The following is a 20,749-nucleotide window of genomic DNA, read 5'->3' as shown; positions in this document are numbered from 1 at the left end:
GAAATGGGGTTACACAGGCCAAATGCAACACACACAGAAACAACTTGCCTAAAACAAAAAAGCTGTGTGTGTGGCGCTGAAGAACAGATAGTTAGGAAGTGTAATTGTCTTCATGCAAGATTTTACTGGGTTTTGAATAAAAACAAAATAGTTTCAGTAACTTTGTTTGTGCGTTTTCTCGGTGCAATTTTGGCTACCGGTTTAACCCCTCGTTTTAAAGCAGTAAGTCACAGCTGGAAACAACTGTACAGGCTCCTAAAATAAACAAAAGATAATGATTATTGACAGATGCAGCTTCATCTGTTTAACCCAAATTTGAACCGCTTCAAGAAAATTAGGCCGACTTTCTGCACTGTTCCTTCGCCTTTGCCATAAATGACAAAGACAAAGCCGTGGATTTTATTTCCTTTCTGTAAGAACCAGCCAAACGAGTTCCTTCTTTTGCTGAGGGCGGAAAAAGCCTGCCTGCTGTAACACAGTGACCTCGGGGAGATGAGCCTGACAACAATAATCCCAGAGATAAAGAGGAAAAAAATAGGCTGAAGAGAGAGTGCCAGAGAAGCTCGTGATGGTAAAGACTTGTTGATATACATGAGCAAAATCATTTGCTGCCAAACAAATGGAGCTGCTTTATATACAGAGAGAGAAAGACTTCCAGATTTAGACTTTTGAATAAACACAAGCATAAAGAGGAATGAAGTTGTTTTTTTTTTATTATTTTGTTAAAAATATGACTTAGTAGCTAACAACATAAAATAAAATAAAAATGTGGACAAACACCACATATGGTTTTAAAAAAACCACAAAGTAACATCGACAGAAGGGTATTTACAAAATATGGCTAATACAAATTTCAGGTAAAAAACTCACGTCTTAGGGTTGTGGGGAAATGGCAGGAGGTCGACAAGCTCATACACACATACGGCACATGCACAACAGCTAGCAAAAAAAATGAAGATAAAAACAAGAACGAGGACGGCTCTGTTCAAACGTCTGCCTCTTTCCTATGGCATCCTGTTGAGTGGAGTCACTTTTTTCATCTTTAAACACTGCACAGAAAAAATACATAAAAACCTATATCTCCTAACGTGTGTGTGTGTGTGTGTGTGTGTGTGTGTGTGTGTGTGTGTGTGTGTGTGTGTGTGTGTGTGTGTGTGGGGAGGGGAAATAGGGGGGGAGAGTCTCCTCAGTGGGTCTTTTGCTTGAAACATAAAGATGCTTGAAAACAGCAGGTAGTAGCTGGACCACTTAAAGGCAGAAGTACAACCACCCGGGGTAAAAGGTGCTCAACTTGGTAACAGCAGGAGGATGAAATAGCCCATGTAACTGGCTACATCTCATTGTTTTTGTTTGACTTTTAGAGAATCAGAGGAGCGCCTGAGGAGTAGGTTTCAGCGTCGTGGTGGTACGCCGAGTAGGCCGTAGTAGTGCTGGAGGAATATGCTGCAAAAAGACAAAAAGGGAAAAAAGGAAGGATTGTTTAATGCAGTGAGGTTAAAAAGCATAGCTCTAGTTTCATTTATCCTTAAGCGAAAAAACCTGGACAAACCCAGGACCCGGACACGTTCCCCGAACACAGAGTTAAAGTTGTGAAAACACGGTGTGGCGTACCCTCATTCACAGACATGTAACAGGACACCCGTCCTTTTACCAACCTCTTCACCGAACAACAAGAGAGAGAGAGAGAAAAGAGGAGCCTAGTTTACGTAATCCATCTGTAACCCAAGTTGGTGAAATTACTTAGCAGATCTGGGAACATTATGTGACATATATTTAATGTGACTTGATCTGCTCATCTAGCAGGTGGTGTAGCATTACCATGGAGCTGGAGGGCAGGCAGATAGGTAGGTGTTAGGTGAAAGAATATGCAGGGAATGGAAAAAGGGCAGGAATGCGGTGCTTTCACTGCTAGGAGAGTGGGATGTGACTGAAAGGTGGAGGAGGAGGAGGTGAGAAAACGCCTACAGCTGCACAGCTACAGCACACACACACAGAGCAGGCTGGTTATTACACCCAAATGCCCAGGATGGACTGCCAAAGTCAAGCAGAATTACTTTATTTACTCCCGAGTATCTTAATTCCACACGAAACCAAAAGAAGACAGACTCATGGGAAATCCCCACACACACCACCCCCGCGCATGCACTCACTTCGCCCGCTGTAATTTCTCATCTTTCTCGCCAGCTCGTCTGATGGCGTCTGCTCCGACACTTTCACCTCTGGAACTGTAGCGAAAGGCAAAAAAACAAAGCAAAAACAAAGACAAGACAAAATGAACGCAGGCAAGAGAAAACAAACAGAGATCCAGCAAACGTTATAATTCATCCGGTCATCTCTGTTATCGTGCTTGAGTTTAGCAGACGCCGCACCTGCATCGACTTGCCTCAGATTAAGCGATTATTATGAGGCTACTGCATGTAAAATACCTGGAGTTTTAGAGCTCGCAGCTACGAGGCAAACAAAAGAGCTTCAGCCGGTGTTCCAACAGACTCTATGAGTCATTAAGAAAAGATGGGTCAGATGATTGGTATATTTGGTATGTTGCTGCAAGGTGCTGGTGAGCAAGGTTGTCTTGTGCATTATAAATATTTACACAGCTCTAGCAAGAAAAAAAGAAAAGAAAAGAAAAGATTCTTACAATCACTGCTCATGAAGGTGTTTGTCATGGTCTCGTTGCCACTGTCGGGGAGGGTCCCGTCCCTCCTGCTGTTATGATGCTGCCCGGTCGACAGGTAGCCCTTGTTCCTTTTGCCCTTCCGCGTGCTGATGCGGATGACCCCGTGCACCAGCTTGCACTCGGCCTCTTGCTCCTCCAGGTTGTAGTCCTGAGCGATGCTGTAGATGAGCTCGCTGATCTCGTTGGTCTTGCGGGAGAAGGAGGAATCAGAGGTGCACTTGGCCAGCTGGTCAATCTGATGCAGGGCGTAAAGCTCCAGCAGCTTCTTGGTGATCAGAGAGTCAATGTCTTTGTCGCTCTGCTCATCCAAGTCGTAGTCCTCGTAGGATATAAGGCTGGTGTTGCTGACCGGCCGCTGGTTATCCCCTTTACCTGATGCGCGACCCCGTTTGGGGTCAGCAACTGGGTACTTTACCTTCTGACCTGCTATGTGCACATCTGGGTAACGGAAACTGTCATTCAGGGGCAATCTGGGGGTCTTGGGCTGCTTATTATTGGGCTCCAAAGACATGCCAGGGGTTTTCATAGCTATGCCGTTAGGAGGTCGAGGGTCACCGACCGTTTTGGGGGTATGGTCTGTGGAGCTCTCGTTAACGGGGAGGCAGGGCTCCCGGGTGCCATAAAATCCACAGGTGAGAACACAACAGATAAGAGCCTTACAGCTACTCCAGCCCATAGAGGCACAGGAGCCACAGGACTGCCTGCTGCTCGGCACGCTGTCTGCCGACCCCGGAATAAATCCTATTGTCTCTGAACCCCTTCCTGTGCCGTTTCGAGGGTGGCTTCTTCCTCGACCATACCTGCCCTCTGAATAGCGGGAGTGGTCTCGTAGTTGCTCCCCATGAGGATCCTTGTAGGAGTCTTGGCTGGTCGTGCTGTCCCTGGATATAGTCCGGTTGGGTCGATGGTTGTCCGCCCTAGAGCAAGAGTTGGGGTACTTGTGGCGGGGAGCCCCTGTGCTGTGGCCAGGCATGGCTCAAAAAGCCTGGGACCTGGAGGAGGAGGAGAGGACAGATTAGTACAACCTCCATAAAACCCCCAAAACACATTGAACTAAGCTGCATTTAAAGCTGAAGCAGGAAAAACATAGCTTTCAGTAAAGTAACCTAACATGAAGCTCGGAGAGTGTAAATAAAGCTGAGTGCTCTGATTTCTATCTTAACAATAACTTTCGTCGCACCCTTGGTTTTTTTTTTCTTGCCTAATAGTGCGCGCGGAGGAGAAAAGGTGAGACCAAACCTCATTCAACATCCAACTGTTTTTCCATTTTACTTGCAAATCGTCCACTTACCGCATAAGAGGAAACACTTTTATCCCAGACAACTTGTTCAACGAGCAAAGTGCGGAAGTCTTAGAGAGAAAAAAAAAACTACGCTAACGCTCCAAACGGAGAAAACAAAACCGCCTACAGATTTTTAGGTTTGTGTACTTAAGCAAAGTTTGCAAACCCAAAACAGAGTCCGGCAATCCGAGGGGAAAAACACAGCTCAGCTCATCGAGGTCGTTTGTCTTTCAGTGAAAAGAAGTTTACAGTCTTGCGTTGCCGAGAGTCTCCCAATGTTTGGCTATTACCTGCGGCTACAGCTAATCCCAGATCCTACACCCACCCACAGGTGAGTCGTGACGTCACACGAGGCGGATTTGAACGTGCAGGGGACGGAACGAGAGATGTGGGGAGGAAAGAGGGGGCGGGGGGTGATACGAGGGGAAACTATTGCATAATAACGTGTATGTTTGTTTGTTTGTTTTTTAAAAATTCCATAAAAATGTGTCGGATTTCTTTCAGTTTAAAAATGTTTAAATACGCATTTCGTGAATTATTAAAGAGTTCTTAAAGAACAGGAATTTAACACTTAGAGTCCCCCGAGAGCAGCCATTTGGCTTTTCTACCTTTAAAACCCGCCTTCCAGCCAAATGGCTGGTAGGTGTTTAGCTAGGCTTTAGCTTCAGCCAAGTGGAAGCTAAATTGGCTGGTCATTCATATGTAAATTAGGTTGTTACCTGAGAATTCTGGAGGGGAGTGGGGGTGTGTGAATGAGGGGGTGGGGGAGCTGCTAAAAGCTGTGAACTTCCTTTTGTGTTCGTCTTGATGCATTCTCAATCATCCAGGGAAATAAATCTCCAAAAGTCACCAACTTGGAGTGGTTAGTTTCCTGAGCCACAAGGAAACTTGGAGTGTTTCAGTTTGCCATCTTAGGGAGAAATCAACACACATGGGTGTATTTCCTTTGTTGCTGAGATTTATTGATAAAAACAGTACAAAAAACCAACCATTTGTACACATATTTACAAATAATAATAAAAAGTGAGTGAGTACATTTCAACATTTTCAGCAATCACTCACAATCCTGGCACTGCCATGGTATCTGTAGTCTGCATTGAACAGCTTGAACATTACACATGTAGCTCAGTTTAAAGTTCATTCATTACAACAAGAAATCATTATTCAGTAAAATTTTATAACGTGCGTTATACTCTAAAGTAAATACCCTAGAATAATAGACAGAAAACTCCTGTATGAGGAAGCACTTGGTGAAAGTGGAAATAAAAAACTCCCTTTTAACAGGAAGAAACGTCTGGCAGAATGAGGCTCAGGGAGGGTGGCCAGTTGGGGATGAGGGAAGGAAGACAGGATAACAGACACACTGTGGAGGAGAGCCAAAGATTCATAATAACTAATGATTAAATGCAGAGTGGTGTATAAACACATAGTGAGTAGAAAAAGCGAGTGAAGCTTGATGAAGAATATTTCATTAGCCTCCATAAAAAGTATAATGGAGAAAGGAATATGGGAACAAAATTAAAACAATAAAAATAAAAGGCAAGTTTATTTATTTAATATATGCTGCTTTACTCAAACTGAATGTGCTTAAGACTAAACATAAAAGCATAAACGCCTGTGTAGGTTTACAATGCCTTAAGGCAGAGATTCAGGGGGCATTTTGCAGAAATAAATAAAAGAAAGTCCCAGCAAAACTTCACGTGAGTGGTTTCTACAATGAAAACAGATACCTTCCTGGGATCTTCCTTTCCAATGTACGATCACTCAGGAATAAGACAGACGAACTGGCCCTGATGAGAAGCATGAACAGAGACTTTGCCTCCTCCTGTGTGTTATGTTTTACGGAGACGTGGCTCTGTGAGGACATCCCGGACAGCGCGCTCAAGCTGGAGGGCTTTCATCTGCTGCGCGCGGACCGGCAGGCCGCTCTCTCCGGTAAGACCAAAGGTGGAGGTGTCTGCTTCTACATTAATAGTGGCTGGTGCACAGATGTAACAGTGATTGCTCAGCACTGCTCTTCCTCTCTGGAATACCTTTTCATTCACTGCAAACCGTTTTATTCTCCGCGGGAGTTTGCTTCATTCATCCTGGCCGCTGTTTACATCCCGCCAGATGCGGATGCGCAGGCAGCTCAGTGCGCACTCGCGGAGCAGATTCTCCACACGGAGCGGACATTCCCGGACTCTCTCATCATTGCTCTTGGGGACTTTAACAAAGCCAATCTGAGCCATGAGCTTCCCAAATACAAGCAGTATATTAAATGCCCGACCAGAGAGGAGAGGACATTAGACCACTGTTACAGCACGATCAGCGGGGCCTATCGCGCGGTGCCCCGCGCTTCACTCGGACTTTCTGACCACGTCATGATCCACCTAATCCCCGCGTACAGACAGAGGCTGAAGCTCTCCAAACCTGTCGTGAGGACCAAAAAACTGTGGAGCAACGAGGCTGTGGAGGAGCTTCGCACGTGTTTGGAGACCACAGACTGGGACACAATGAAGGCTGCTTCTAACAGCTTGGACGAGTTTACGGACACTGTCACCTCCTATATCCACTTCTGTGAGGACAGCATTGTGCCATCACGCACCAGGGTGAGTTATAACAATGACAAACCCTGGTTTACTCCTAAACTCAAAAAGCTGTGGCTGGAAAAGAGAAAGGCGTTCAGAAGCGGAGACAGGGACTGCTACAGAGAGGCCAAGTACAGGTTCACTAAAGAAGTGGACATTGCTAAACATCAGCACTCTGAGAAGATGCAGCAGCAGATCTCAGAGAATGACTCGGCCTCTGTGTGGAAAGGTTTTAGGAATATCACCAACTACAAGCCTAAAACCCCCCACTCCACTGATGACTTGCTCTTAGCCAACACCCTTAACGACTTCTACTGTCGTTTTGACGAGCCATCAGGCAGCCTTCACACCTCCAACGGCCCCAACAATAGAGGCACTTTGGACACTCATTCCCCCACCTCTCCCCCCTCCACAGAGCCATCACCACCTTCAATCACTTCACCTGCAACACCCCCCTCCTCACCCCACACAAAAGAGGATTTCACACCACCTCCTCCCACCACAACTCTTCATATTCATGAAGCAGATGTGAGGAAGCAGTTTAAGAGTCTGAATGCTCGGAAAGCTCCCGGCCCAGACGGCGTGTCTCCTGCCACCCTCAGACACTGTGCAAACGAGCTGGCCCCAGTGTTTTCTGGCATTTTCAACTCCTCACTGCAGGCATGTCATGTGCCTGCCTGCTTCAAGTCCTCCACCATAATCCCTGTCCCCAAGAAACCTAGGATCACTGGACTAAATGACTACAGACCCGTGGCTCTGACATCTGTGGTCATGAAGTCATTTGAGAGCCTAGTTCTCTCCCATCTCAAGACCCTCACAGCCCCCCTCCTGGACCCCCTGCAGTTTGCATACAGAGCCAACAGGTCTGTAGACGACGCCATCAACATGGCCCTACACTTCATCCTGCAGCATCTGGACTCCCCAGGAACCTACGCCAGGATCCTGTTTGTGGACTTCAGCTCTGCCTTCAACACCATCCTTCCAGACCATCTCCGAGGCAAGCTTTCCCAGATGAATGTGCCTGATCCCATCTGCCGGTGGATCACTGACTTCCTGACGGACAGGAAGCAGCATGTGAGGCTGGGAAAGAATGTCTCGGACTCCCGGACCATCAGCACCGGCTCCCCTCAGGGCTGTGTTCTTTCTCCTCTGCTCTTCTCCCTGTACACCAACTGCTGCACCTCCACCCACCAGTCTGTCAAGCTAATCAAGTTTGCAGATGACACCACCGTTATCGGACTCATCTCGGACGGGGACGAGTCTGCCTACAGGAGGGAGGTTGAACGTCTGGTGTCCTGGTGCAGCCACAACAACCTGGTGCTGAATGCCCAGAAGACAGTGGAGATTATTGTGGACTTCAGGAAGCACACAGCTCCACTCCCCCCCATCATCCTGACTGACACCCCCATCACCTCTGTGGACTCGTTCCGCTTCCTGGGTACCACCATCACCCAGGACCTGAAGTGGGAGCCCACCATCACCTCTGTCATAAAGAAAGGCCAGCAGAGGATGTACTTCCTGAGGCAGCTGAAGAAATTCAACCTGCCAACACGGACGATGATGCAATTCTACACTGCAATCATCGAGTCCATCCTCACCTCCTCCATCACCGTGTGGTACGCTGGAGCCACTATCAGGGACAAACAGAGACTGCAGCGTGTTGTGCGCTCTGCTGAGAAGGTGATTGGCTGCAGACTCCCATCTCTGCAGGACCTGTACACCTCCAGGACATTGCGGCGTGCAGCTCGGATCTCAGCTGACCCTTCTCACCCTGGACACAGTCTGTTTGACCTGCTCCCCTCAGGCAGGAGGCTCCGGTCCATTCGCACCAGAACCTCTCGCCATAAGAACAGTTTCTTCCCCTCTGCTGTTGGACTCATGAACAATAACCGTATGACTGTTCCCACCACTAACACATGACCCTACGCTGTGTTCACTGCATCATTCCATGTTTGGCACTGATCACCACCTGCACTCATGTATATATCATGTATATATCATGTATATATCTATCCACTTAGCACTTTTAATTCTTATTCTTATTTTTATATTTTTATGACAGTATGTTTGCACTGAAGCACCGCAGCAATTTCCTAATGTTGTAAACCTGCTCAACATTTGGCAATAAAACCCTTTCTGATTCTGATTCTGATTCTGTCTGATATTTAATGAAGTAGAAATGTTATGGGGGGGGGGGGGGGGGGGGGGGGAATCATTTTCTATCTTTTGACGGTGTTTCTATCACTTTCTTTATTTGGTGTTGTAGGGCAGATTGTAGGCAACGTGTTTGTTGGCTAGAAGGCCGTAAAAGTGCAGATGATTCAGATCATTCTTAAGGATAAATCAAATGAGAGCGTCTTTGCAGCTTTCACATTTTCCAAAGCTGTCCGGTGGACCCTTGGTGGCCAGTTCTGCCCTTTAGGCTGTGTGCTTGACACCCCTGATAAACAGCCATGTGATGCAGGATAGCAGAGAATTTTTGTGTTTTAAATTGCAGCAGTGCACTTTTCTAATTTCTCTATATAAATCCTCTTTAACGTGCACATACAATGGGTAGAGAGCTCCGGCAGGGACACAGAGGTGCACAGCTGCAGAGCCAGCAGGTGTGTTTCCCGGTGATATCATTCATTCTGCCCTACTTTTTCCTTGTATAGAAACACTTAATCACCCACTCTTTGAATTGAAATAGTATGGCAATCTCACGTGGAGATATACATGAGCTTGTGTAGCAGTGCCTTCCTCACTACACTTACAATAAAACAGCACAAGAAATTAATTACATCATTTCTTTTTATTTCTAATTAATGTAAACACAGGTTTTTATATCATACCAAGACATATTCATTCAAATACAAATCGCATTATTACCGCTCCTATACAGATATAGGGCTGAGTAAATTTAAAGGTTTTGCTTTTTTTTTACTGAAGAACACAGTAGAATAGACCTACCCTACCATTCACTGGTCATCTATAATTTATGTTATTTATGTTTTTCTTTATCTTCTGCTTACTGGAAAGATATTTCAGCTAATATAAAAGTAAAGAAAGCACACTGAAAAAGCTAACATCCATTTCCAAAGTAGCCTATGTGTAAGGTCCTTATAAAAATCTAGAAGAAAAACATACACTTACTAACTTACAAATACAAGAATCTAGAGTATCTACAACACAAAGGCACTTTTTTTTTAGGTTTCTAGGATGTAACTCCGATATGTACAGAATGCTCGAGACAAAATTGCAAATTTCCTCCTAAAACTATTTACAGCTACACCATAATATGTCAAATCATCAGTTAGTTTATCATAAGTTTAGAGGTGGGGAGGTTGTCAGCTGTTTGACTTGTGTTTTTGTGGGGGCAACAGAGGTGTCACTGGGCAGCTGCTGGGGCAGAGATATTCCTAACTGCCTTTGCGCCCTTCTGCTGTCTGCAGAAATGTGCCCCAGCCGAGGGTCCGAGTCAATCTCGTATCGGTAGTGATAGCCCTCCAGGACATCCTGACAAGCGTCTCTCATTTCATTGATCCACTTCTTCATACCTTTGCGATTCAGGTAGAGCACAAAGAGAAAAACCATGCCAACAAGCCCCAGAACCAGTCCCAGGAAGACATAAGAGGTCTGCAGGGTGAGATCAGCGACCTCTGCCAGGACTGGAACAACACACCCGATATCCTGGATGCTGAGCCCTCTTAGGCGGGCGTCAGTTAATGCGCCAGGTGAGGCACATCTCACAGCATCCACATCAACCTTAGCTCTCGATTTATTCAGCCACGCGACAAACTCATTGATCTCGCAGGAGCAGGTGTAGGGGTTGTTACCAAGCAGGATTCTGATGTCCCCAAGCTTGTCCAACTCCACCAGAGCATCGGTTCCGAATGTGCTGAAGGTGTTGTGCGTCAGGTCAAGCATCTCCAGGTAATTCATGCCAGAGAAGGTCCCACTGTAGACTGCCACCAAAGAGTTGTTGGAGAGGAAAAGCTGCTGCAGATTGGGAAGGTGAGAGAACATGCCCGGGGGAAGCAGCGCAAGCTTGTTCCCCGAGAGGTCGAGGCGGAGGAGCCCCGCGAGGCCCCCCCAGCGCAGAGCTGTGGTCAGGTCTGTAAGGGCAGTCAAGTTGTAGAGTGACTGGCTCAGGTTGAGCTCCTGAAGGGGACTACCAGGTATGCTGAGAGCCTCTGGATGGATGAGTGCCAGCTGGTTTCCACTGAGGTCCAGGAAGCGCAGGTTGACCAGGGAGGAGAAGGTGTGGGACGCCATCTCTGTTAACCTGAGGAGACGACTAACACTTTAACATCAGGTTTTAGACATCTGATTATATCCTCCTGCTTGGAAACAAGAAATGCTGGGAAACCTCACTGTACTATCAAGGTTAAAAAAAGAAAAACTCACAGAAACAGATCTTTATTTATTTATTTATTGTGTAAACATAAAGAAATAAACTATTCAAATACGGCTTAATACATACATGGTTGAAACTGAAAAAGAAACAAATAAAAAACACTGACATTCTCACCTGTTATTGGTTAAAATGATGTTAGTGACGTTCTCCAGCTCCGTAAACGAACTGGGTCCAATTTGGTGTATATTATTCCCTGTGATAATGACGGTCCTGGCATATCCTGGAATATTTTCTGGTGCTGTGAGCAGATCTTTAGAAACACATTTTACCGTGCGGATCACAGCGAAACACTCACAGCCAAAAGGACACTCCAAGCAGCGGCACAGAGCGCAGAAAAGAATCCCCAAAAACACAAAAACAGCAGAAAAACACATCTCTAAATAACAGCTGAAAGAGTTTAAACTACAGACGTGTATTCATAAATCAAACTTTAGCTGTTATCCTTTGTTCTCTAAAAGTGATCGGACACTGCAGAGGTGGCAAAGACTGCTCGCTCAGTCGTCGTCTGCTGCACTGTGGGAATAAAGGTTCCCGTAAAGTGATGGTAGTTCATATCACACAGAGTCTGCTGGATGAAAACGCAGTCCCCTTAAAGGTACAGAGGACAACCCACAGCCGGTCACCTTTATCCCAGTCTGCCAGGGGAGACAACAAAAGAGCTCTGCACACAGCAAATCCAAAATGCAGGTACAAAAATGGAAATATTAAACGGTTACAGACATACAATAATAAATAATACTTATTCAAGTACCAAAAACATCCAATAAAATAACATAATGCATAAACAAGTGATCAAATATTGCTCATATAACTTGGCAGGATCAAGTGTGAGGATGCACAAAAGGAAATCATACAAATCTTACTGCAAAAAAGCCAAAACAAACAAAAAAGAAGTCACTTAACATAGAAGCGTCTTATTAAGGAGGAAAATGTATCCGAGGGAGCGCAATACCCTAATTATTAACATGCGGGTTTCCATCATTCTATCTTTGGTCTAGCTGCTCATATTTCTAAGACAAATAATTGATGAATACTTCCAGCTTGAAGATTTTGCAATCCGTTTTCTATGGATTCGTCACTGAAATATATATTAGCCCGCCTGGAAACACATTCATCACTGCCGTTCATCAAAAATACATCTCTGCAACTGAAATGCATTACTCTACTGGGGTCTAATCTGGACGTCGTCTCCTTCATGATAATATTAACAAGGGGAAATAAAGCAAAAACACAAATGCAGACACTGTAGCTTGCCTTGCTAGCATAATAACCAATGAGAAATAATCAAAATATCAATAACTGAAGGACAAATTGTTCATTTCAACTGCCCCCCCCCCCCCCCAAAAAAAACCAAAACATTTAGCTTTGCCCTTTGATACTCTTAGAACATGCATCACAACAGATGAAGAGGCAGTCACTCAGTTTGTGCGCAAACAAACGTTCCATCAGAACGCACCACTCACACCAATGACTGTGTATAAAGTATAACCAAAAAGCCTGAGGCAGCTCGTTCTACTGCTCGCCGCACTACTGTAGGTTAAACGTGAGGATGAAGGTGGCGAGGACTCCGCTGAGCATGACGAAGGGCAGCCAGGTCTTGAGGAAAGCAGCCCAGCTGGAGGATGGAAAAACACAGTAATTAGAGTACTTCTCAACACCTGGATGTGACAAGGACGTGAGGTGTGCCGGAGTGTCACATGGTGCAATCTAATATAGTGTCTACAGCCCCAGCTTGTGTCCTACTGTCCCCGTCCACCCAGCCGGTGTGCGGGGAGCCCCAGCGGAGGACTGACCTCCAGTTGTTACACAGAGGGGAAGCGCTGCCGTCTGTGATTAATTGCGCGACTCCCCTTCTGTTTAAAAGACTCCTGTGCCACAGGATCGTATGAGCAGAGGCAGCACAAGCTGTGACGCCAGCAATCTCTATGTGGGTCAGCAGAGAATAATGAGGGAGGATCTCTGAGCCATATGTCTCTTGATGCTTTCCAGCATCCAGCAGCGGAGCTATTTAACAGACTGTTCAGACTGTGGTGATGAAGATGCTTCAGGTGTGCTGCACAGTAATGTTCTCCTTCAGTTAAACTGTAATACTAGCACAGCTACTCGTATCACCCTTTGTAGCACCTATGTCTGAAAGAGTGAAACCTGCCATGATAGAGGGTTTAGTACACTCACAGGACACTTTATTAGGCACACCTTGGTAGTATTGGGTTGAAACCCCTTTTGCCTTCAGAGCCGCCTTAATTCGTCACAGCAAAGATTCAACAAGGTGCTGGAAACATTCCTCAGATATTTTGGTCCATGTTGATGTGACTGCACAGCTGCTGCAGATCTGTAAGCTGCACACCCGTGGTGTGACACTCCAGTTCCGCCACATCCCAAAGGTGCTCTACTGGATTAAGATCTGGTGATTGTGGAGGTCTTTTGAGCACAGTGGACTCATTGTCATGCTTAACCCTTGTATGGTGTTCGGGTCTGTGAGACCCGTGTTCAGTTTTTTTCAAAAGAAAAATTAAACAATTAATTATTTTTTCACGTGTAAATGTGTTGTGTCTTTCCACTCACTCCACTTGATTATAACTGATTTATTTATAACATTTTATATAAAAGAAAAACGAGAAGCACATTAATTCATAAATGTGATCTAACATAGGTAAAGGAAAAAATTAACCATGTTTGCTGTTCATATGTCTTGTAATTGGGATGAAGTAAACATCTGTTGAGTAATTTAACATAAAATTGTTTGATAGTGTTAATTTGGAAAGCCAAAACTCTAGCGGGTCCACCAGACCCATGAACACTGGCTGAGTAACAAAAATACGAACACCACACAAGGGTTAAGAAACTGGTTTGACGTGATTCTAGCTTTTAGACATGGCATGTTACCCTGCTAGTAGCAGAGGGACATACTGTGGTCCTAATAGGAGCAACAATATTCAGGTAGGCTGTGGTGTAGAAATGATGCTCAGCTGGTACTAAGAGGCAACAGCCTGAACACTGATACCAGGCACGCTTTCATGTTGTTTACCCTAAATTCTGACCTTACTATCCAATCTCACAGTAGAAACTGAGACTCATCAGACCAGGCAACATTTTTCCAATCTTCCATTGTCCAAATTTGGTGAGCTCGTGTGAATTGGAGCATCTGTTTCCTGTTTTTAGCTGGTAGGAGTGGGACACAGTGTGATCTTCTGCTTCTTGTAGCCCATCTGCTTCATGATTTGTCATGTTGTGCATTCAGAGATGCTCTTTTGCAGACTTTGGCTGTCATGAGTTACAACGAAGGTATGTTGCCTTTATATAAACTCAAAGCGGTCCAGCCATTGTCCTCTGACCTCTGGCTTCAAAGAACATGCCTCTTACTGGGTAGTTTCTCTTTGCTAGATTATTCTCTGTAAACGCTGTAAAGAGATGACTGTGTAGATCAGCAGTTTCTGAAATACTTAGAAGCAGCCTGTCCAGCACTAAGAACTGCACCACATTCACTTAAGTCACCTGTTTTTCCTGTCCTGAAGTACTGTTTGAACTTCAGCAGCTTGTTTTGAACAGGTGTACCTACCAAAGTAGTTGGTGAATGCATTCTACGCAGTCGTAACTGACTAAATAAACTTCACAACCTAAACCAATTGGCTCAAACAAAACCAGTATGACTTGAACTTAAATTTTCCTGTTTACAATAGAGGATTTATTGCAGATAAGTACCGGTGTGGCTACTACATGTCAAGTGGTAGAGTGGGTAGGCAAAGAGCTTGTGTTAAAAGGTTTAAGTGCCCTTGACTCACACATTTGAAAGCCAGAATTGCTCCTGATGTACAAAACCAGGGAGAAAAACCAAACTGAAAGATTTGCCCAGTGAATGTGAAGCATAGCTTGAGATATAAACACTAGCAAATTAATCATTAATTTTATACAACCTGTTTCCAGAAAAGATGAGACATTGTGTAAAATATAAATAAAACTTACAATATAAATCAATCAATTTGATTCTAACTAGATGTTTCAAAGGAGGTGGGATAGGGGTATGATTCCCTCCGTGTTGCCTCATTTCTTCTTTTAGCAACACTGTGTAAGGGTTTGGGAGCTGAGGAGATCAGCTGATAACTTTTGAAAGTTTTATAGAGGATTTCACCTGTGCAACAGTTAAGGGCCCTAAAAATACACTAAATATTGTCTGCAGGGTGGCATGTTTGGACTGCAGGCAGACGAGTTTCGCAGCTGGGTTCTTTTACTGCGAAGCGATGCTGTTGCAGCATGTGCAGAGTGTCTTCTGTATTGCACAATGTTACTAAAAAACATAACCTGTATAAATATTTCAGCATATTTCAGCACTGCTCCGTTTCTTCTTCTTCTTATTATTATTCACCCCAAACAAGGGCCTTTTTGAGGGCCTAAACATGCTCAAAAACTCATGAAATTTTGCGAGACGCCGAAAGAGAGGGAAGCGAGCCGGCGCACTCGTGCGTTTGAGGAGACGCGGACTGCGTACTGCTCTTCCTGGGATCTTCCTTTCTAATGTACACTCACTCGGGAATAAGATTGACGAACTGGCCCTGATGAGAAGCATGAACAGAGACTTTGCCTCCTCCTGTGTCTTATGTTTTACGGAGTCGTGGCTCAGTGAGAACATCCGAGACTGCGCGCTCAAGCTGGAGGGCTTCCATCTGCTGCGCGCGGACCGGCAGGCCGCTCTCTCCGGTAAGTCCAAAGGTGGAGGTGTCTGCTTCTACATCAATAGTGGCTGGTGCACAGATGTGACAGTGATTGCTCAGCACTGCTCTTCCTCTCTGGAATACCTTTTCATTCACTGCAAACCGTTTTATTCTCCGCGGGAGTTTGCTTCATTCATCCTGGCCGCTGTTTACATCCCGCCAGACGCAGATGCGCAGGCAGCTCAGAGCGCACTCGCGGAGCAGATTCTCCACATGGAGCGGACATTCCCGGACTCTCTCATCATTGCTCTTGGGGACTTTAACAAAGCCAATCTGAGCCATGAGCTTCCCAAATACAAGCAGTATATTAAATGCTCGACCAGAGAGGAGAGGACATTAGACCACTGTTACAGCACGATCAGCGGGGCCTATCGCGCGGTGCCCCGCGCTTCACTCGGACTTTCTGACCACGTCATGATCCACCTAATCCCCGCGTACAGACAGAGGCTGAAGCTCTCCAAACCTGTCGTGAGGACTAAAAAACTGTGGAGCAACGAGGCTGTGGAGGAGCTTCGCACGTGTTTGGAGACCACAGACTGGGACACATTGAAGGCTGCTTCTAACAGCTTGGACGAGTTTACGGACACTGTCACCTCCTATATCCACTTCTGTGAGGACAGCATTGTGCCATCACGCACCAGGGTGAGTTATAACAATGACAAACCCTGGTTTACTCCTAAACTCAAAAAGCTGTGGCTGGAAAAGAGAAAGGCGTTCAGAAGCGGAGACAGGGACTGCTACAGAGAGGCCAAGTACAGGTTCACTAAAGAAGTGGACATTGCTAAACATCAGCACTCTGAGAAGATGCAGCAGCAGATCTCAGAGAATGACTCGGCCTCTGTGTGGAAAGGTTTTAGGAATATTACAAACTACAAGCCTAAAACCCCCCACTCCACTGATGACTTGCTCTTAGCCAACACCCTTAACGACTTCTACTGCCGTTTTGACGAGCCATCAGGCAGCCTTCACACCTCCAACGGCCCCAACAATAGAGGCACTTTGGACACTAATTCCCCCACCTCTCCCCCCTCCATAGAGCCACCACCACCTTCAAACTGTTCACCTACAACACCCCCCTCCTCACCCCACACAAAAGAGGATTTCACACCACCTCCTCCCACCACAACTCTTCATATTCATGAAGCAGATGTGAGGAAGCAGTTTAAGAACCTGAATGCTCAGAAAGCTCCCGGCCCAGACGGTGTGTCTCCTGCCACCCTCAGACACTGTGCAAACGAGCTGGCCCCAGTGTTTTCTGGCATTTTCAACTCCTCACTGCAGGCATGTCATGTGCCTGCCTGCTTCAAGTCCTCTACCATAATCCCTGTCCCCAAGAAACCTAGGATCACTGGACTAAATGACTACAGACCCGTGGCTCTGACATCTGTGGTCATGAAGTCATTTGAGCGCCTAGTTCTCTCCCATCTCAAGACCCTCACAGCCCCCCTCCTGGACCCCCTGCAGTTTGCATACAGAGCCAACAGGTCTGTAGATGACGCCATCAACATGGCCCTACACTTCATCCTGCAGCATCTGGACTCCCCAGGAACCTACGCCAGGATCCTGTTTGTGGACTTCAGCTCTGCCTTCAACACCATCCTTCCAGACCATCTCCGAGGCAAGCTTTCCCAGATGAATGTGCCTGATCCCATCTGCCGGTGGATCACTGACTTCCTGACGGACAGGAAGCAGCATGTGAGGCTGGGAAAGAATGTCTCGGACTCCCGGACCATCAGCACCGGCTCCCCTCAGGGCTGTGTTCTTTCTCCTCTGCTCTTCTCCCTGTACACCAACTGCTGCACCTCCACCCACCAGTCTGTCAAGCTAATCAAGTTTGCAGATGACACCACTGTTATTGGGCTCATCTCGGACGGGGATGAGTCTGCCTACAGGAGGGAGGTTGAACGTCTGGTGTCTTGGTGCAGCCACAACAACCTGGTGCTGAATGCCCAGAAGACAGTGGAGATTATTGTGGACTTCAGGAAGCACACAGCCCCACTCCCCCCCATCATCCTGACTGACACCCCCATCACCTCTGTGGACTCATTCCGCTTCCTGGGTACCACCATCACCCAGGACCTGAAGTGGGAGCCCACCATCACCTCCGTCATCAAGAAAGCCCAGCAGAGGATGTACTTCCTGAGGCAGCTGAAGAAATTCAACCTGCCAACACGGACGATGATGCAGTTCTACACTGCAATCATCGAGTCCATCCTCACCTCCTCCATCACCGTGTGGTACGCTGGAGCCACTATCAGGGACAAACAGAGACTGCAGCGTGTTGTGCGCTCTGCTGAGAAGGTGATTGGCTGCAGACTCCCATCTTTGCAGGACCTGTACACCTCCAGGACATTGCGGCGTGCAGCTCGGATCTCAGCTGACCCTTCTCACCCTGGACACAGTCTGTTTGACCTGCTACCCTCAGGCAGGAGGCTCCGGTCCATTCGCACCAGAACCTCTCGCCATAAGAACAGTTTCTTCCCCTCTGCTGTTGGACACATGAACAATAACCATATGACTGTCCCCGCCACTAACACATGACCCTACGCTGTGTTCACTGCATCATTCCATGTTTGGCACTGATCACCACCTGCACTCATGTATATATCTTTCTACGTAGCACTCTTAATTCTTATTCTCATGTATATATCTCATGTATATATCTCATGCACATATCTTTCTACGTAGCACTTTAATTCTTATTCCTACTTATTTTTTCATGTCTATTTAAGTGCTATTTATGACACTATGTTTGCACTGAAGCACCGCAGCAATTTCCTAATGTTGTAAACCTGCTCAACATTTGGCAATAAACCCCTTTCTGATTCTGATTCTGATTCTGATTAATAATAGCTTGACAAATGTGAAAGTTAACCAAGCCAAAAGATCACGCCCGTTCGTTTTTGGTTTCCAGGTTTCCTTGGATGACTCTAAATGGTAGCATGTGGTATTAGTGGCGGGAGGGCGGGGCAGTGTTTAGCACTGTTGCTCCACCCACCAACAGGGGCCTTTCTTTGTAGAGTTCACATGTTCTCTCTGGGTACTCAGACTCCCTCCCACAGTCCGAAGACATGCATGTTGGGTTAGGCTGTAGCAGGAATGAGAGTGTGAAGAGTGATCTGTCTCTAGCCGCTCTTATCATTCATACATGTGTTTTATTCCTGCAGTGCTGGAATAAGTGGCCAAAATATTTACCTTACGTGTTTCCCGTGAGTGAGAGACAGCACACACAGGTTCACCATGTTCCAGGATGTGCTGTTGTCGTAGCGCATCAGGTTGAGGGCCATGGCAACGTGGGAATGGCAGTTATCAAAGCACAGATTGTGCTTCAACAAAAAGTAAATAAATAAGTATTTATTATTAAATCACTAATGTGCAAGGAGGGTCACTAGTGTCAAAATGAATTAATTAAATACATCATTATATAATTAATTAATGAAAACTATAATTAAATATTATTACATATTTAAAAATATATTTTAATTGTAAGTAATTAATCAAACACTTAATTCATTTTGGCACTGAAGGCCTTCCATAAACACAATCCAGAAATGTGTTAATTAATTCATAAGAGAATGCTAAATACAACAATCTTACCGGCCTGCATTTATACTCCTCTGATGCATCGTGCACAGCTTTGTCCCATGTAGCTGCACCATTACCACACACTTTATCCACATCAAGCTTCCAATACCTGAAGTATTATTTTAAAAGAAAACAGTGAGTTACCTTTAATGCGTTATCTCTGCTCCCCCCCTACTTGTTAAAAGACAATAATATCATCAATAAACTTACTTTGTGGGTCTACCAAACCCCATGTTATCCTCCTGCAAAGAGCGGAAATCATGCATGTGAATTAGTGCTGTACGATCATGATCCAATACCAAGTAAATACAGGGTCAGTATTGACAACACCAACACCGACACTGATACTTTAAACTTATAAAGGTAGAAAAAGACTAAATCTGAACACAGTTTATAACACAGTAGTACTGATCCAATACCAGTACCATATTCAAATTGCGTCCCACCGCTAATGCGAATCTATCCTTGAGACTCCCATTGAGAAGGTCTAGCACTTTAACATCAGTCTCTATGCGGTGATGTGATAAACTCGATGCAAAAGCAGTGCTCACCGAGACAAAATATGACCCTGCGAAATCTCGTATGACTCCAGCAGAAGTGCATATGCCCATGTGACCGATGAAGGGGAGCACCCACCTGCAGGACGCACGCAAATAACACACGAGGCAATTACTGTACGTCCTAATGTCCAGCAAAACAGCTAACGCAATACCATTACAAGGAAACAGTATTAGCGGATAAGATAAACATAGCTTCGTTTCATCTGCTGCCACAGCACAGGAGCATCAATACTGCAGTAGCCTCTTACGTTAAAATGGGAATGGGTGTCCAGACAATGCAGAAAGGGTAGCGGCTGCTTTTTCTGTCGTTTTTTGGGAAATCACCGTGGTAGCTCATCATTACGTCGGTATCGTTCGCCTCCGCCATCACAGCCTGGAGTGACAGAAGGAGATGAACGGCAGTGACGCACAGCGGAGGTACGCAGCCACCTCCTCCAACCGTCGGTCCGTGAACGCAGCACGGGCCATCTGTTCGTCGATTAAGGCCTTTACGGTCAGCGAGGAGGGATTTAATGTTAGCTGCAGCGCCCTAGCACTTTACCTCTATAACAAATCTAAAAAATAATTTTTTTTTTTGTCGTTTTCATGTATTGCGATAGTCTCTAAATACATGCATAATGGTCTCATTTCACTGTAAAACTGACTGCTTTGTGGTTCTGCAATTAATTCACCACATCAATGAAACATCTGCAAAACACTTGCTTTTCCAGCCCAGCGTTGTTGCTACAGAGTTACCTGCAGTAACTTCTCCCACAGATGGGTCACCTCATTAGATGAGATGCTCATTTAACTTGCTTGTGATGTACCGTGCTCGCATTTGTTGCCCGACAGTCAGCAAAAAGTGCGGACACTGACGAACGGGGATCCTCCTAACCTAGATAAAACTAAGTGCTACTGTACGCGTTGTGTAACCGCCAAGCTAAAAAGGGCAAACAGATGAAACAAACAATGAATCAAAAGGATACTAAGG

The 20,749-nt window shown here is 45.7% G+C and overlaps 3 protein-coding genes across 3 annotated transcripts; all 3 read right to left on the bottom strand.

Annotated features, from left to right (window-relative positions):
* Nucleotides 1–696: 696 nt before the first annotated feature.
* Nucleotides 697–4,506, bottom strand: kdf1a (keratinocyte differentiation factor 1a). Its single transcript, XM_086310906.1, has 4 exons — nt 3,969–4,506; nt 2,639–3,669; nt 2,151–2,225; nt 697–1,443 (listed from the first exon to the last, which is right to left on the bottom strand). Exons 2-4 carry the CDS (start codon nt 3,648–3,650, stop codon nt 1,358–1,360), a joined length of 1,173 nt encoding a protein of 390 aa, XP_086167032.1. The 5' UTR covers nt 3,651–3,669; nt 3,969–4,506; the 3' UTR covers nt 697–1,357.
* Nucleotides 4,507–9,305: 4,799 nt separating this feature from the next.
* On the bottom strand, nt 9,306–11,300 carry LOC147318792 (trophoblast glycoprotein-like). Its single transcript, XM_086310904.1, has 2 exons — nt 11,040–11,300; nt 9,306–10,793 (listed from the first exon to the last, which is right to left on the bottom strand). The coding sequence occupies exons 1-2, from the start codon at nt 11,297–11,299 to the stop codon at nt 9,830–9,832; spliced, it is 1,224 nt and encodes a 407-aa protein (XP_086167030.1). The 5' UTR covers nt 11,300; the 3' UTR covers nt 9,306–9,829.
* A 1,102-nt stretch (nt 11,301–12,402) lies between these two features.
* On the bottom strand, nt 12,403–20,600 carry LOC147318791 (transmembrane protein 222-like). The gene is made up of 6 exons (XM_086310905.1): nt 20,028–20,600; nt 19,771–19,855; nt 19,430–19,461; nt 19,232–19,328; nt 18,830–18,960; nt 12,403–12,540 (listed from the first exon to the last, which is right to left on the bottom strand). The coding sequence occupies exons 1-6, from the start codon at nt 20,144–20,146 to the stop codon at nt 12,453–12,455; spliced, it is 552 nt and encodes a 183-aa protein (XP_086167031.1). The 5' UTR covers nt 20,147–20,600; the 3' UTR covers nt 12,403–12,452.
* Between the last annotated feature and the right edge of the window lie 149 nt (nt 20,601–20,749).

This window comes from Aulonocara sp. 'chitande type north' Nkhata Bay, linkage group LG11 (assembly GCF_057382095.1).
Source record: "Aulonocara sp. 'chitande type north' Nkhata Bay isolate Kocher_YH1m ecotype deep benthic linkage group LG11, A_spYH_male_GT1.1, whole genome shotgun sequence".
Lineage (NCBI taxonomy): Eukaryota > Metazoa > Chordata > Actinopteri > Cichliformes > Cichlidae > Aulonocara > Aulonocara sp. 'chitande type north' Nkhata Bay.
The sequence above is the reverse complement of the archived record's forward strand: the minus strand, read 5'-3'. Positions and strand labels throughout refer to the sequence as shown.

What these genes read in the sequence shown, in the direction of transcription:
- kdf1a (XM_086310906.1), bottom strand. Translation starts at nt 3,650, where the DNA reads ATGCCTGGCCACAGCACAGGGGCTCCCCGCCACAAGTACCCCAACTCT. An exon ending in CACCTTCATGAGCAGTGATT is followed by an intron (nt 2,226 to 2,638) that starts GTAAGAATCTTT and finishes CTTTCGCTACAG; the next exon opens with TTCCAGAGGTGAAAGTGTCG. An exon ending in GAGAAATTACAGCGGGCGAA is followed by an intron (nt 1,444 to 2,150) that starts GTGAGTGCATGC and finishes GTCTTTTTGCAG; the next exon opens with CATATTCCTCCAGCACTACT.
- LOC147318791 (XM_086310905.1), bottom strand. Translation starts at nt 20,146, where the DNA reads ATGGCGGAGGCGAACGATACCGACGTAATGATGAGCTACCACGGTGAT. An exon ending in CAGGGTCATATTTTGTCTCG is followed by an intron (nt 19,462 to 19,770) that starts GTGAGCACTGCT and finishes CGCTCTTTGCAG; the next exon opens with GAGGATAACATGGGGTTTGG. An exon ending in GGGTTTGGTAGACCCACAAA is followed by an intron (nt 19,329 to 19,429) that starts GTAAGTTTATTG and finishes ATAATACTTCAG; the next exon opens with GTATTGGAAGCTTGATGTGG.
- LOC147318792 (XM_086310904.1), bottom strand. Translation starts at nt 11,299, where the DNA reads ATGTGTTTTTCTGCTGTTTTTGTGTTTTTGGGGATTCTTTTCTGCGCT. An exon ending in ATCATTTTAACCAATAACAG is followed by an intron (nt 10,794 to 11,039) that starts GTGAGAATGTCA and finishes TCGTCTCCTCAG; the next exon opens with GTTAACAGAGATGGCGTCCC.